The sequence below is a fragment of the Prunus dulcis genome, chromosome 1, assembly GCF_902201215.1.
Source record: "Prunus dulcis chromosome 1, ALMONDv2, whole genome shotgun sequence".
NCBI lineage: Eukaryota > Viridiplantae > Streptophyta > Magnoliopsida > Rosales > Rosaceae > Prunus > Prunus dulcis.
This window is the reverse complement of record NC_047650.1, coordinates 14,209,609-14,225,696: the sequence shown is the minus strand read 5'-3', so window position 1 is coordinate 14,225,696 and position 16,088 is coordinate 14,209,609. Positions and strand designations below refer to the sequence as shown.

Genomic DNA, 16,088 nt, shown 5'->3' with positions numbered 1-16,088 from the left:
GACTTTGACGGCTAAAGTTGAGGATTAGGATATTATCAAAACATATCATCCGCCACTACCCCCACAATAGGCTTGTATTAAGATTTTATTATTGTACTTTGTTAATTTATGTGTACATTTTGAATATTATATATATATATTTATTTATTGGATAATTTGATCACTATTTTTCATATATAATTTTATTTTGAATATGTCAATTTAAATAAAAGTAATTTTAGAAAATAATATCATACAATTAAATTAATTTTAAAAGTCAAAATTTGAAAAAATTAATATAATTAAATTAAATTAAAAAAATACTAAAACAAAAAGTCGAAAACCTTGCGCGACAAAATATTTCATTGCGCAAAACTTTAAAATTTTGGGCGGGTATCAAAAATGGGACGCGGGAAATTTTATTATTATTATTTTTTAACCTTTGCGCGACCAATATTTTTCGTCGCTCAAAGTAGACTTGCGCGACATTAAGGTTCGTCGCGCAAACCCTTTATTCACAAGTTTTGTGCGACGAAATTGTACTTTGCGCAACAAACTTATTTCGTCGCGTAAAGTGTTTTTTGTAGTAGTGAAGGTACGTGGCCAATTGAACACTAGATTCTACTGAAACTGTAATTGTAGCTCATACAGCAATGAACTCGGGCTTGCAGACCTCTTTTTGCTTATGTATAATTGTAACAGTGTTAGTATGTGATGTACCTGGTTACTATAGTTAAAGGGCAATGAAGGAAATTGCCTCCATATAAAAAGAATATGAACATGTAATTCTTCCCAAAGACAGAAGGAGAAATTTGGTTTAGTTCTTATTCAGTCATCATGTGATGCATCATATCAGAAGAAAAATTAGGTAGAAAAGAGCAGCTAAGTTATTCCCGCAGGATACATATACTGTATACACACAGAAAAAGACACTGGTGGGTGGAATCTTGCCAATTGATTAGGCGAATTCAGTGGTACAACCAGTGTCAGCTAGTTATCCAAAAAGAAAAAGGTGTCCTTGACTCTGATGTGATTGATAATTTTATGTTTAAGTTCATATGTTAGGTTTAAAAATTCACCCCACGTGCAGGTGTGAGAGTGTGAAAGTGAAAGATGTCCGGTATTAAAAAGTTGAGAAACATAACAATGACTTATAAGGTATTGGGCTACTCCTTTAATTGCCAATTAATTTTGGGATAGAACCTCAACTTCCTTCATACATACGATTGATACACATGCATACATAAACTATTTTTTGTGGGTGGCCTTTATATGTAAGAGACTTGCAACTGGTTAATGGGATGCAACCAAGCAAGGGTGGACCTACGCTAGGGTTGGATTTGGCTCCAGTCCAGTCTGATTTTTGAGAGTAGGCTTAATTTGTAAACTAAATTTAGATAAATCAAATTTAGCCATAAATATCTCTCTCTCTCTCTCTCTCTCTCTCTCTCTCTCTCTCTCTCTCTCTCTCTCTCTAATTTTTTTTTCCTTTCTCTTTCTTCTTTAATCCTTTCGCCCATTTTATTCTTACTTTTCTCTTTTCTTTTTCTTTCTTCTCTCTCTCTTTTCTTGTTCTTCTCCTTTCTCTTCCTTTTTTTTTCTTTGTCTTTCTTTCCTTTTGTCTTTCTCTTTTGTTTTATTAAGTCTCTATTTCTCTCTTCTTCTTTTTTCATGCGTTTCTCTGTCTACACATTGATGGTGGTTTTATGTTGTGAAGATGTTATGAGCTTATGTTGAATAGGTGGTTTGATCATCTTGAGCTTGTGGGTGTTTTGGTGGAGGACCCGACTGTAGTCCGAATCATATAGGTGTCCCAAAAAAAAAAAAAAAAAAATTAGCCAACCCCTGTAAAAAATCCTGGGTCCGCCATTGTAACCAAAAGGTGGTTTTTGAAGGTTGGAAAACAGATTTGGAGACTAGGGTATTCGATTCATCATAACAATCCAATCCTAGATTATAAGGATATTCAAGTGACAAGTCTAATTCAAATTCAAATATTGATTCTAGCTAAAGTATGATTAAGCCATGGTGTCTGGTCCTAACCTTGTATTTATAACTCCCTAATTTAGTCCTTGTTGTTGAACCTAAATCAAGCATTAGAAATTCATTAAGCATAGAAGAATGTTTTAAACAACCAAGTATGTATTTAATCCCTGTTGTTGAATGTCCATACATACTCTTCCTATTCATAGTTCCATTGAAACAAAAGCATATGGTGTCTACTTCAGTTTCAACCAAAATACACATATCTAAATGGTAGCTAGGCATTCCGATTAGCATACAGGTAGGTAGACATAATGAATAAGAACATGAATCATGAATCAAACTTGAAACATGAAATTTATAAACCCAGAATATTCATGTTAGGTTACATCAAAGCCCTAGTTATGGATTTAGCTACTCATAATGGGAAAGAAACTTAAACAGAAATGAGAAAACATAATGTGTGCAATAAAAGTAGAAAAATCTTTTTCAGAAGTTCTTGTGGTGTCCAATACATCTCCAAGAGCTTCTCCACGTCTAATACTTCTCCAAGACCTTCCCAATGTCTAGAAGGATGTACGAAGGTTAGGAGATAATGTGGGATGAGTTTGGGTGAGTGGTGATGGCTGAGAAAGAGGAAATTCATAGTGTATCATGGAATTTCTGGGTTAACTTTAAATGTAATTGATAATAGCTGAAAAGTGCAGGGATTGTGGTTTTGATTTTAATGGAGCTTTAATGTTAAATTCTTATTTATGGATTTGTTCAATTTAATTTTAGTTTTTCTCTTTGATCGATTGATGGGTGCTCGATAATCATATTCATAGGTTCAGTTATGCTTTTCCTATAGTAGAGGACTCTTCCTTTAACCAAACCAAAGACTTCGAATTAGTTAACCTAACATTTGATTTAGATTGATTCAGTACGCTGGTAGTACTGTAATAAAAACATACTATTAAAAATACAATTTATAATACTTTCACATAACATAAGTTCTTGAACAAATATGCCAAATTATTCTTGTAAAATATAAAAATTCAATAGTCTAATTCATCCGAGTACGAAATCAAATAACTTAGTCACTAAACCATTCAATATGTACTCAAGATGCATTGGGAGCCACTTGTGTTTGTTGTTTAAACATTTGAGTGTTTATTTTACTGAATTATGTACATTTATGTAACTGATTTTGACATTTGGTCCGCTTTGGTTCTTTAGTTTTTTCATGCTAAATCCAACCTTATAAAGAACATAAAATTTGGATTAACAGTTGGAAATTACATATCAACAAGGGACAAAGGTCGGATTTGGAAAACATAGGAAGTTCATAAATTCTTCTCTGACCTAAAAGTGCTACAGTACCCAATGATAAAGAAGTGATATAATGATGATAAAGCAGTGATACATTATGGATACATTAATGATACAAAATGCTGATTGTGTTTACCTTTAGTTTCTTTTTTGTATTTAAATAATAAAATAAGTATAAATATCGGATCGGTACTGGTTTCCGTCGGGTTAGGGATATCGTTACCCATTAACCAAAACAAACATTTCAATATGAATCAGATCGTAATAATTACAATTAAAAAAAATATTTAACCAAATCAAACCAAACTGTCAGTCCGCGAATAATTTAGATGACATGTTATTTCCGTTTTTTTGGCCAAGGCTGCCGATGGAACTTTTGGTCTTTATTCTTTGAGTTGCGTAAGAGTGCCACCACCAAACCACTGAATTACTTGAATGGAAAAGGTTGGATGGATATGTTGCGCTTCTGACTTCTGATCAAGTGATTGGTCGGCCAACCAAGGAACCTCCTCTTGGCCAAGGTTCTTTCACTTCCTTGTGCTTGAGGATGGTTAGGCTTCGTATGAATTTTTTTTTGTGATGTTTATGTTTCTAAGTGAAAATAGTGTATTAAATTAAATGTGCGTTTAAACGTAAAGACAAGAATTAAAGTGCGAAAAGATAGATCAAAGCGATAAATAAACATAAAATAAAGCAAGAACGAAATAAAAGCAATAAGAATGATAAACTAAATTAAACTTGTTGAAAATGCGATAACAATGAAAAGTAAGGCAATGGAAATAGACTTGAATTTAAAAGACAAGATAATTTAAATTGAACAATAATTTAAACTTACATTAGGAAAATGAAGAACTTGCTATACTAGGTACTAAAATCCTAAGCCTGGGGAAAGATAAGTGCAAGGCGAAGAATAGGTTTGTATGTCTGATGATGTGTGTCTTCTACCTTCGTTCGGTGATGTTTATATAGGGCGCCCGTTGGCCCATGGGCTGGCCATTGAATGGCCAAATGTCTATTCTTTTAAAAAAATTTCCTTTCAAGGCCCTCTAAATCCGTGGGACTTCATTGGTAGTGATATTATGATTGCTTGATGCTCTCTTGTTTTGGAATATTCTGAACTATCATAAATCTCCTTGATTGCTTTCCTTGTGAGGCCTATTTTGCATGCATATATTCTTCCGGAAATCCTGGGCTCGAATCCGTAGCTTAGGCTTGGGCCTCCGAGCTTCTTGGAATAACATGGGACTGACCCTTGTGACCTTTGAGTTCTTGAGTTCCAATTGCCTAAAAAACCTACAATCTGGCCCAATCAAACTCAGCGCATCTTCAAATACATTCACTTATGTATATAAAAATAATAAGGACTCAACTAACAACCCCCTCAATCCGACCGTATTGTTACAATCCCTCAGAGCTCCAACATCTCGGCCACCAAGCTCCAACGTCTCGGCCACCATGCTCCAACGTCCCTGCGGCCAAACTCCAATGTCCTGGCCAACTTTAACATCCAAGGCTGCTCTAGTCTTGGGTTCTGGCCGCTCCAGCTCCAGCAACCTCGGGTTGCCATCTCAATTTCGAGCGCAACTTCTCAAACCCAGCCACTATTCTTCACACCCAACCAACAAACTTCTCCAGCCCGATAACTCTTCTCGAACCTGGTCATTATTCTTCAGGCCTGACCACCAAACTTCTCTAATCCGGCTGCTCTTCTTGAACCCGGCCGTAACTCCTAGAGCCCAGCTGCCAAACTTCTCCAACCCGGTTGTTTGTGTTTCAAAAGGTGCTCAGATTGGGTGAATTTTCACCACCCCTAAGGCCTTCTCCAACCCTGGGGCTAAACCCAAAAAATCTCAAAATTTGGCCCAATTTCATCTCCAAAGCATGTATAGGGAGGAGGGGAATTTTAGGTAGACTGAAATCTTGGGCGGTATTTGGCCCAGCTTTACAGTCCAGGAGGAATTGCTGTGGGGCCCAACTCGCATGAAACCAAGGAGCCAAGTGAAGACCCCAGCTACATAGACCACATGTTGCCAACTTACCCATGCTGCTTGCGCCACTTGTCAAGCCCAGAGCAATTATTTGTTTCAATCCAATGGCTGCATTAAGTTGCTGTGTCAATTTTTTGTTTTTTTTGTTGTTTTTTTTTTTTCCATTCTACATATAATCAATGGCCAGCATATTTTTAAGCAATCTCAATGGGAAAAATTCACATCCAATGGCTGAAATTTAAATCCAACGGCAAAATTAATTTTTATAATTATTCTAAATTAAATTCAACCCAAAATAATTTTGTGTTTATCATTTATCTTAATTGTAATTATGGTTTATCTATGTTTTGATTTTTAAGTGAAATTATATTATGTTTTGTGTAATAACCCAAAACAAAAAAATTCTTATTTAATTAGTAAATTATTTTGAGGAAAGACAATTTTGCCCTTACAATATTTTATTAAGAAAAAGTTGACTTTTTGACCGAAAAGGAATTTGACAATTCTACTTAAGCCGTTGAGTAGAGCGCGAAAAAACGAGTCCATAGACACGAAGTGGACTCCAATCGGAGTTTTAACGAAGAAAATACGGTTAAATTATCATGAGGGGCAAAACGGTAATTTGGAAAAAAAAAACAGATTTTTATCCCCCTCTCTCTCTTCTCCCTCAGTTTCTTCTTCTCTCTCTCTTCTCTCCCGCAACAGCCTCCCCGCCGCCTTTCCAGCCGCCAGAACTTCCTCCACCGACCACCTCTGCCCCTGCCGTCAGTGCCAACGGGACCAGCTCGGTTCCGTCTTCAAGCTCTGACCATCCTCTAAGGCCAGCCGCCGCGGAATCGCCCTGAAATTCGAAGGGAAGTTGCCGGATTCGAAAGAACTTCCTACCCTTCAATCTCTGTCATTCGGCCACCAAATCGGACGGGTGAGGTATGGATTTCTACCTATTTTCCATGCTCTAGCTGATGGTTGGGTAGGTTTGCATCGATTTTGACTGTAACTAGTCCAGTTTTCAAATTGAAATTCGGCCGAGTTTCAGCCTCTGTGTTCGGCCACTTCTGTTGAGTTTTAGGAATAGGTCCAAGAGCAAAAGTGGTTCCAAATGTGGTGTTGTACCTAGGATAGGAGTTTGGAGCCGTGGTTTTGAGTTTTTCTGGTGGGATGTAATCACTTTGGACACTCATCGCTGCCCGCGAGTGCGGCAGCATGTGGGTGAGGGTAGTACAGTGGCACTGTGTCCTGTTGCGATCCTTAGGTTGTCACAAGTGCGTAGGATTTTGCGGATCCCAATTTGGATATCATTTGAGCCTCGAAAGGATTTTTCATATTATGTGATTTCCGGGTTCAAATCTCGTTGAGCCGTTGGATCGTACTCAATTTCTGATATGTTATTCTAGATAATTTTAGAATCGTGTAGGATTCGATGGATTGTAAATCGGAGTCCCGGATACTCCGAAATCGCGAAGCTTGGGGCTAGGGTTTAGAAATTATACGATTACACGATCGTTGTCAATCCGATCGTCCGTTTCATACCAGACTTACAGGACATGGTTATTTAAATGTGAGGAACCTATAGGAACTCTCAGATTGGTAATTGGAGGTCGTGGACCCCATGAGGTTTCGTATCGACCAATATGGAAGTTTATCGCATAGTGAAGTCTCGGGTCTTTTCAGGCAGTTCTAAACATTTGAAATGCCTAAGTGGACAGAAAAATGACTTTAAAGTTAGGGCACGCACTTCTAGGAGCCGGGGGTCAGGTTTTACTTCAATACTTATACCGAGCAATTTTATTAATTAAATATTCATGGTGGTTTAATCAGGCACCCGGGACCAGGCAGACCCACAGGAGGGACCTTCAGAAGGTCTATTTAGCTCGGACTAGGAGTGAGTGGACTTTTCTTTTATAAATGATTTTATGCAAATGAATAATTTGATCTTGAATAAGTTTTATTAAGTATGATTTTCCTAGCATGATTTGTTGAATTTAAATATCTTTATTTATATACTGTTTAGTCGAATGTGCTAAAGAGATATGGAAAGTAGAGATTGAGATTACATCATATAAAATGGCAGCAGAGTTTCAGATATTTATCAGAATTTTCAGAAATTTTATATTTTCTCAGAAATTTTATATTTTCTTAAACCACCGTGGGTATCCAGTTACAGAAATAGTTTGCTTTCAGTATATGTTGTCTTCGGATATGACGATGTCCACAGACATCCAGTCTGCTTTCAGTTTGTCAGTGCACTTGACAATTGCCTCATGAGTTTCGGGGACGCCCGGACCTTGAGAGCCAGGAATGCGGATTAGGCTGACTACGGTCCCTTGAATCCTACCAGTTTGTAGCTCGGGTTGACTTTGTGTCACCGAGACCTGCTAGAGGAATTGATGGAATTAAAAGGGTACACCTAGGTGGTAGTTTTTAATTTATTACAGTGCTTTCATGTGAGTTTTATTGATCTTGAATATGAATGGCATATATGTATGTAAATTTGTGAGTGCCTTGATTTTAGTATGGTTCAAATGCAGATTAAATAATCAGTTTTACATAACTGTTTTACAGTGGGGGTTAGTATATTCTTATGCTATTTTCTGAATTTTTATTTTTGTCCACTCACTTTTTTTTTTTTGGAATGTTTTGCGCCCCCAGGCTGTAAACTTGCAAAGGAATCCACCACCGGGTCATTTCTCCGTCTTCCACGCCTTTCTTTTGTTTTACAGAAGTTTTGTTTCGTAAAAAGATTAACTAATCTGTAAACTATTAGAATTGCTCTGATATTTGCCCTAGATTGAGAACTGAACTGTTGAATTGTATATTTAAGTATACTGGCAGTTGGTTGCTTAAAAATACTTGCTCGTTTTGACAGGTGTAATTTTTGGGATTGAACAAATTACAGGGGAGACTCTGCCGAATTTTCAGAAGTCAAGATTAAATTGAAAATCATTTTTATTTGGAAGGGCAAATAGGTCAAATGTGCCCGACAATCACTAAGTGTCGGACACGCACGAGGTCCGACTCAAATTCCAAAGCGGAATTTGGATCGGGTCCTATCATTTTGGATTTTTTAAGGTTAAAATGTTCAAAAAATTAAATCATGAATATTGAAATAAAAATAATGTGAAAAAGAAGTTAATTATTTTTAAATAATTTAATAAAGTTATGGACTCAAATTATAAGTATGCATGATTAGAGGAAAAAATAATTTGAGTCCAGACAATACATTAATAGTTGTATTTCTAGAAGGAGAAATTTGAGTTTAGCCCCATTTAAATTAGAGATGGCAATAGATGCCCACCCCTAATGCTGCCATTCCCATGTGCCCTTCCCTTTATTCAGTATATGAATGCTTGAATTTTTGTCCCCGGATAATGCTTGGCTAGTTATTTCACTTGTCCTTTTTCCTAGATGGTTTTGTAGCTTTGCGCACATGGTCAAGTCACGTGAATGTGTCACAATTTTTGATGGACTCGACCTTGGTCGAGAGAGAGAGAAGTTCTTCTATGGGGCAGGTCCCATAGGGCGTGTGTAAAGGGGATCCATTGCGCTGCCACTCCCATTTTTTTTTTCCTTTCTTCAGTGTATGAATGCTTGAATTTTTGTCGCAGAAAGTGCTTTGGCTAATTATTATTTTATTTGGTTTCATTACCAACGCCTTCCGCCTTGTTCCTTTTGGAAAGGCTTTAAACCTTGTTTACTGCTTTCTATTCTCTTTCTTTCTAAACTGCTTAATTGGACCCTCTGGTGCAACTTAATTAAACCCATCCATCATCTACAATATCAGATTATCTTTCTTCTCCAAGTTTTCATCTCAAATATCAGATTTGCTTTAATTATTGCTCTGGTGCATTCAGAGGTATGGACTCCATTGAGTTCTTTCAAGTTTTCATCATAATCATCATACTCATCATGACTCTGTTCTACATGTACTTCAGATCATTAACATCTTCTTATACTTCCACTTCTTCTGTTGCTGCTGTTGATACTGATATCCCCCCTCTTCAAGAAAAGTATGATGTGTTTATCAGCTTCAGAGGCGATGAAACACGCGATTCTTTTACCAGCCATCTTCACGAGGCTTTACTTCGGAAGAACATTGAGACCTACATGGATGACAGACTTGAGAAAGGAGACGACATTGAACCTGCCCTTCTAGAAGCAATCAAGAGATCGAAAATTGCACTAGTCATTTTCTCAGAATACTATGCTTCTTCCACTTGGTGTTTGAAAGAACTTGTGCATATACTTGGATGCAAGAAAAACCATGGACAGATTGTTATGCCCATTTTTTATCGCATAGATCCATCACATGTACGAAAACAAAAGGGAACTTATGCACTTGAAGGTCTTGAACTTAAGAAACGTTTGAAGGGCAGTGGGCATGTGGTGGCCAACTGGAGGGCTGCTTTGAAGGAAGCAGCCAATATTTCTGGGTTTTCAAGAAAAACAGGGTATACTAAATCTCTAGCTTGTATCAATTTCTACTTGTTATCATTTGATTCATACTTGCTCATACTATTGTTTGTCTTTCATAACGATATTTTCCAGGAGGACAGAGGCCGATTTTATTGAGGAAGTTGTTCAAGATGTTTTGACAAAATTGAATATGTCTACCGAACCCAAGAATAATACTGAGAGAGGTGAGGGAGGAGTTTTCGAGTTTGGCAACAAAAACGTCTATAAAGGCCACAAGAAAGAAAAACAAGTCGACTCATGTAGTGGAGAAACCGACACGGCCTCCGGCGGTGAAAACGAAGAGTGAACTCAGGTGATCTGTAGTCTGTAGGCCTCTTTATGTATATGCACCATTTCTTACGTAATTTGATTATCAAGATTGAATGTTATCCTTTAGTTTTGAGTTGGTTTCCTTTGTCAGATTCCTTCGTGTAGTTCTACTATCTATCGATTATGTGCAGCGATCAGTGATCCATGATGATTGATGACTATCATAGACAGGCAATAAGGTCCCCATGATTGATGAAATTGTTTCTTCACCAAAGGTGTATTTCCTTCTTGTAGATGAAATGAATGTAAGCTTAATTAAGGGCTTCACACTCAATTCTAGGGGAATACAATCTCATGTGCAGAAATAGAAATCATAAATAAAACTCTGCTAGTAAATTCATATAGGTGTAAAACAAATTAAACAAGAGTTGTAGCCATCCTACAAGATATGAACTAGGGGTGGGCATGGTTTGGTTCGGTCCAATTCTCATCTCAAATTAGAATCGAAATTGGTGCTATTTAATCGATCTGATTTTAGTTTTTTTTTTTTGAAATCGGCCAGTTCGGTTCTCACTAGTTCTGGTCCTATTTTTAGTTTTTCCAGTTTTGAATTAGATTTTTTATTTTTTATTTTATTTTTAAAAAAATACAAATTCCTACTAATTTTTGGACTTGAAAATTAACAAATAATCCAATTTCATATAAAGAGAGATATTGAGCCTAAAAAAGAGAGATATTTTGAAGTTGAACTTGGAAAAATATTAGTTATAAGATTAAAAATGTAGCATTGGATTTAAATAATTTTGTATAAAAAATAAAAAATTATACACAATTGATCCGGTTTGATCTAGTCCAATTTGGTGCAGTGTGAAATCAAAATCAGAATCGATTGGAATTGATTCGGTCCTATTTGATGCCAATTTATTGACTTTTTTAATTAACTAATTTTTTTCATTTGGTCCGATTCAGTGTTCTGATTTTTCAGTTCCGATGCCTAGTGAACGTGGTGGTGAGCTGTAAAGCTGTCAAAATAACAAAACCAGTCCATGTGCAACCATTCACTTATATAATGATTATTGGGATGTCTTTGTCAAATACATGATGGATGAAGAACATGGGAAACAAAGGATGGTGCTCTAGAAAGCTTTTACAGATTTCTTTAATGGATTGAAAGAAATCTGAAAAGCATACACCAATTCAGTATAAACGGGAGGGACCACAAAACGCGTGGGTCAATAACCATGGGCCCATAGTTTGGCATCCAGACAACAAAGTTGACAACGGAGAACCCAAGACGTAAAGAATTTGGATACTTTTCTCACATCCCTTTCAATTGTATCATGATAATATAATATAATAACCAAATTTTTTCATGTATAAATACGGTAAAAAAAATATGATAAGTTTAGCATTATCTTAGTAGTAGTGCTCATGTGCCAATTTGTCATTAATTGTAAAGTATGCCAAAATGAATGATTAACATCATATTAATTTATTAACTAGTTAACATTAATTTGAAAATGAAAGCCGCATTCATCGCTTAAGCATTTAACCGATTGATTGATGGAAGGAGTCAATATATAGGTTTTATTTGAAATCAACCTTACAATTCGAGGGGTTTTATGTAATTGAATTTTTGTTGGTGGGAATCATATCCTCTCTATATATAGAGAGAGAGAAAAAAATTAATTTTTTTTTAAAGTTTTGTATGCTTTTATCATTTTGTAACCTTTTTAGAATAATAAAAATTGATCATGTGCACCTCACGCGACAGAAATGTGGATGGACATCTAAAAAAGTGACGGCGAGTTCCCAATCAACCATTTGTATATAGTTTAAGTCCTTAATTTATCAAAACAAAAAGCTAAAGGAATAAATTGACAATTATGATATAATTCAAGGCAAAACCGCATTTTAGCCATACTATTAACATACATCCAATATGTTAGGTCATCAGCTCCAAGCCCACTTGTACAATTTTTATTTTTTGGGTTATTCAGAATTTCCTCCTTGGCTACAATTATTTCATCGGCAAACCTAAGTATTAATATATCAAAATTCAATCTAACAACCAAAATTTTAATTTAAAAAAATACATCTTGAGATGATAATCTAATTTTCCTCCTTTCCATTTTTTGTTGCTGTCCCCAAACCCATGTACTTGGCAATCAAGCCAGCTATATATCGACAATCTATTATATGAGGAGGAGATCAACATATGAGTTAATTCAAGTGCAAATGGATAGGGGAAAAGGGTTTAGTCAGGATCAACCTCCAGCTCGAACAGTAACACTGATGTTGCGCCCAAAAGAAAATGATATTCCAAAGCTACAGCGAAAGATAACTCAGGAAGAAGAGATGAAAAGGAATAAAGAAAGAGATAGCGACGGCAGCAGCAGCAGTAGGAACAATATTTGTCAGAATGAAATTACCGCAACCAATGGCTCCACAGATGTTGGGGTCTCCAACTTTGACAACTACGCCGTCCAAGGTAAAGGGGGCAGCGGAGGAACGAAGGGCTTCCCTGAACGTGGCGGTGGTTACAACATTTCTGGCAATAAAATTAGTGCAAATGGAGCCAGGAAAGTTGGGATTCACAACTTCGGCAACACCACATACGGCATGCCTTTTACTACTGAGGAGAATCATGGAGAAGAAGCAGAAGGCGGCTCCAGTCCACCAAAGCCACAAGGGGGGCCCACCAGCTAACTCATCATCGATCACATGGTTTGGGAAAATTAAATATGAAAAAAATATATAAATAAAAGAGTAATCTCTTCTTCCATGTTTAATTTTATTATGTATACAGTATACGGTGTGCTAAAATAAGAACTCATACGGTAATTACCCAGGCTTGTAAGCCTGTTCTTATGTATATGTTATTTGTAATCATGGCTTAAAGTTTAATTAATTACCTCGTACCCAAAAGTATTAATTAGGTTCATTATGTTTGTTCTTTTAAACTAGGTTTATATATATAATTCGTTACTTTGAATTTGTCAGATTACATATGTATATTAGGATGATCCCATGTCTGACAAGATTCAATATATGATTTTGGAAGATGATAGATATATGATGTTGTTTATGGAAGAAAGAAGGATGAATGATTTTAATAGTTTACAAGCATCGGAGGATATTTGGCACCATGATGGGTAACAAATATTCCAATAGCTTAGCTTCAATGATATGAGACAATTTGTGATGTGGTTTATGAAACAAAGAAGAATGAATGAGAGAGGAGATAGAGGAATAACCTGGCAATTGCAAGGAGTTACGTGAGTTTTGTTAAGCTCATGAGGCATAGTAGAAGGCCTCCAAATTCTGTGGATGATGATAAGAATTACACAACATTTTTCATAAGAGTATCTTGAATGACAAATTTATTAGCTCGCTTGATATACATTGTTGGCTCATTTGTTGACAGCTCAACTTTTTGAGGCTTAGTGGTTGTCTAGCATAATATCATACCTCTGGTTCTAGAATGAGGCTACACGCGTAAGGGAGAGTGTTAGCTAGCATAGCTTGATATACAATTTTCTAAAAACCAAGTAAACACATCACCATCTAAACATTATTATTATTATTAACAAATCTTGGGCGTCAAGAAAGCCAAATACGACCTTATTCGGTGGGTAGGATAAGTATTAGGATTAGATTAATGTAATTAAATCCTACATTTTCATCATACTAAAAAATAAATAAGAATACGATATGACAGGACCCAACCCAATTTCCACTTTGAAATTCGAGCCAAGTCCTGTGCGTGTCCGACACCTGGCGAATGTCGGGCACAATTGTCCTTTTTACCCTTCTACTTCAATTCTTCTTTAAAATTGCCTTAGACTTCTGCCGGAAATTCGGCAGAGTCTCCCCTGTATTTTTGACTTATCCCAAAATTTTCACCTGTCGAACAATCTCAAAAACCCTACCAACAGCCAGACTAAGTCAACAAACAGATTCCAACCTCAATTCCTTATGTTCAACATGATATCAGAGCATTTTCTAGGGTTTTCAAGGTTGCAAGGATTTTCTGCAAAACTTTACCTTGGCGCGAAAACTATAATTGGCCCGGTGGTGGATCCCGCATACTTCTACGGCCTGGGGGCGAAAAACAAGTTGAAAATGTGAGTGGACCAAAAATAATGTTCTTCAAAAATAATTCTCATAAACATAATATCCCCCATTGTAAAAAAGAAATTTAAGTAAATAAAACTGAATTCTTACTTTCTACATCACGCATAGTCAATTCAAGGCATTCTATATCAGTCATATTCAAGCTTGAAAGTTTCATACAAAAACCACTGAATTCAAAGCTTTCATAAAGTACTGAAATCAAACGCGTATAAAAACTCTGTACTCAGACCTTTCATAACTGAATAAATATAAAGGGATCTATGTCCGAAAAATCAGAAAAACTGATTTATAATAGCTGAAAATCAACATTTAATAAAGAAACTTAGAATCCTTTGAAAATACCACCAGTATGTACCCCTGTCATTTCCGTCAATTCCCTGGCAGGGCTCGGGCGTCACACAGACTTACCCGAGCCGCAAACTGGCGAAATCAGGGGACTATGATCAGCCTGTCCCGCCGGCAGATTCCTCGATGACACCAAGTCAACTGAGTCGCTCTGGCAGGATGCAGGGGACCGTAGTCAGCCTGATCCGCAATCCTGGCAGGTCTCGGGGACATAAAGTCAGCCGAGCCGCAATCCTGGCAGGTCTCTGGACACCAAGTCTGCCGAGCCGCAAATCCTGGCACTCACGGTCCGAGCGTCCCCGAAACTCGTGAGGCAAGTCAAGTGCACTGACTGAACTATAATCAGGCTGGATGTCCGTAGACATCGGTCCGACTCTGGGTAATCACCATAAAGAAAAACGGGTACGAGGTGGTTTAAAAATAAAGTCCTTTTAAAAAGAAATATCTGAATAATAACTGTAAAACTCAAGTCGTGCTGCGGTCTTAACTGATTCAAAACTCAAACTCTGTTTCTGTAATTGGTAAATAAGCAGCACCGACTTATAGCATTATTACTGTACTGCTCATATTCAAAATCGTATTAAAACTTACTCAAAGACTGAATGAAGAAACTTACTCAAATAAACTCAAATAAAAAACTCATTTATATAAAATCATTTATAAAATCTATTTTATATAAAAGCACATCAATTCATATAAAAGCACATCAAGTCATTCATGAAATCTGATTTATGAAAGAAGGTCCACTCACAGATGGTCCAAGCTACTTCGATCCCTCAGATGTCTCCTTTACACTTCTGCCGAGCTCCTGGTGCCTGCTTACCCCGAAAGATTAAATTAATAAACTGCTGAATAAAACGAAATTTAACTAAACACCCTGCCCTCGGCTCCTAAAAATACGTGCTTTTCAACTCAATTTACTCCTATACCCATATTAGCTTTTCCAGACAGTTGGACCAATTCTTGGGAGGTACGATCCTCAGCTAAGCGATAACTGTCAGATCGGATGACCCGGGACCCGTGGGGTCCACGATCTCCGATGGCCAATCTAGACTTCCCGAAAAGTTTCTCATAGGACGGGAACCATGTTCTGCGGATTTGGCCCGAAACGGACGGTCGGATTTGCCAAAATCGCATTATCGCTTAAAACTCTAACCCTAGCCCCAGGGTTCGCGATTCCGGAGTATCCAGGACTCCGATTCGCAATCCGTCGAATCCTACACGATCCTGAAGTCACGTAGACCAACATATCCGAAATTCAGCGCGATCCGACTATTTAACGACACTGCACCCACGGATCGCGCGATATGGAAAATCCGTTCGGGGCTCAAACGGACTCCGAATTGAGATCCGCGAAATCCCACGCTCTCGTGACGACACGAGGACCTCAAAACTGGCCAGAGCCATGCCACCACCCTGGCCCACGCGCTGCCACACGCGCGGGGCAGGTCGGGTGTCCAAAGCGATTCGGGTGTGCCGAAAAATCGTGGAACCGAGACTCCAAACTCCTACCCTAGGTAAAATACCCCATTTGGAGTCACTTTTGTTCTTGGACTACCCCGAAAAAGTGGCCGGAAACAGTAGTTTCGAAGGCCCAAAGTTTCGGCCAAACTACAAGTCGAA

At 37.3% G+C, this 16,088-nt stretch overlaps 1 protein-coding gene across 4 annotated transcripts; it reads left to right on the top strand.

Moving 5' to 3' along the window:
• The first annotated feature begins 8,665 nt into the window (after positions 1-8,665).
• LOC117614341 (disease resistance protein RPS6-like) lies at positions 8,666-11,415 on the top strand. Of its 4 annotated transcripts, none has more exons than XM_034343123.1 (3): positions 8,666-9,709; positions 9,807-10,026; positions 10,982-11,415. In XM_034343123.1, the coding sequence occupies exons 1-2, from the start codon at positions 9,117-9,119 to the stop codon at positions 10,018-10,020; spliced, it is 807 nt and encodes a 268-aa protein (XP_034199014.1). In that variant the 5' UTR covers positions 8,666-9,116; the 3' UTR covers positions 10,021-10,026; positions 10,982-11,415. The 4 variants fall into 4 exon arrangements, with proteins under 4 accessions (XP_034199014.1, XP_034199013.1, XP_034199016.1 ...); XM_034343122.1 differs by lacking the exon at positions 10,982-11,415 and adding an exon at positions 10,135-10,263; XM_034343125.1 differs by lacking the exon at positions 10,982-11,415 and having other exon boundaries at positions 8,674-9,114; positions 9,265-9,709; positions 9,807-10,188.
• Positions 11,416-16,088: the final 4,673 nt, after the last annotated feature.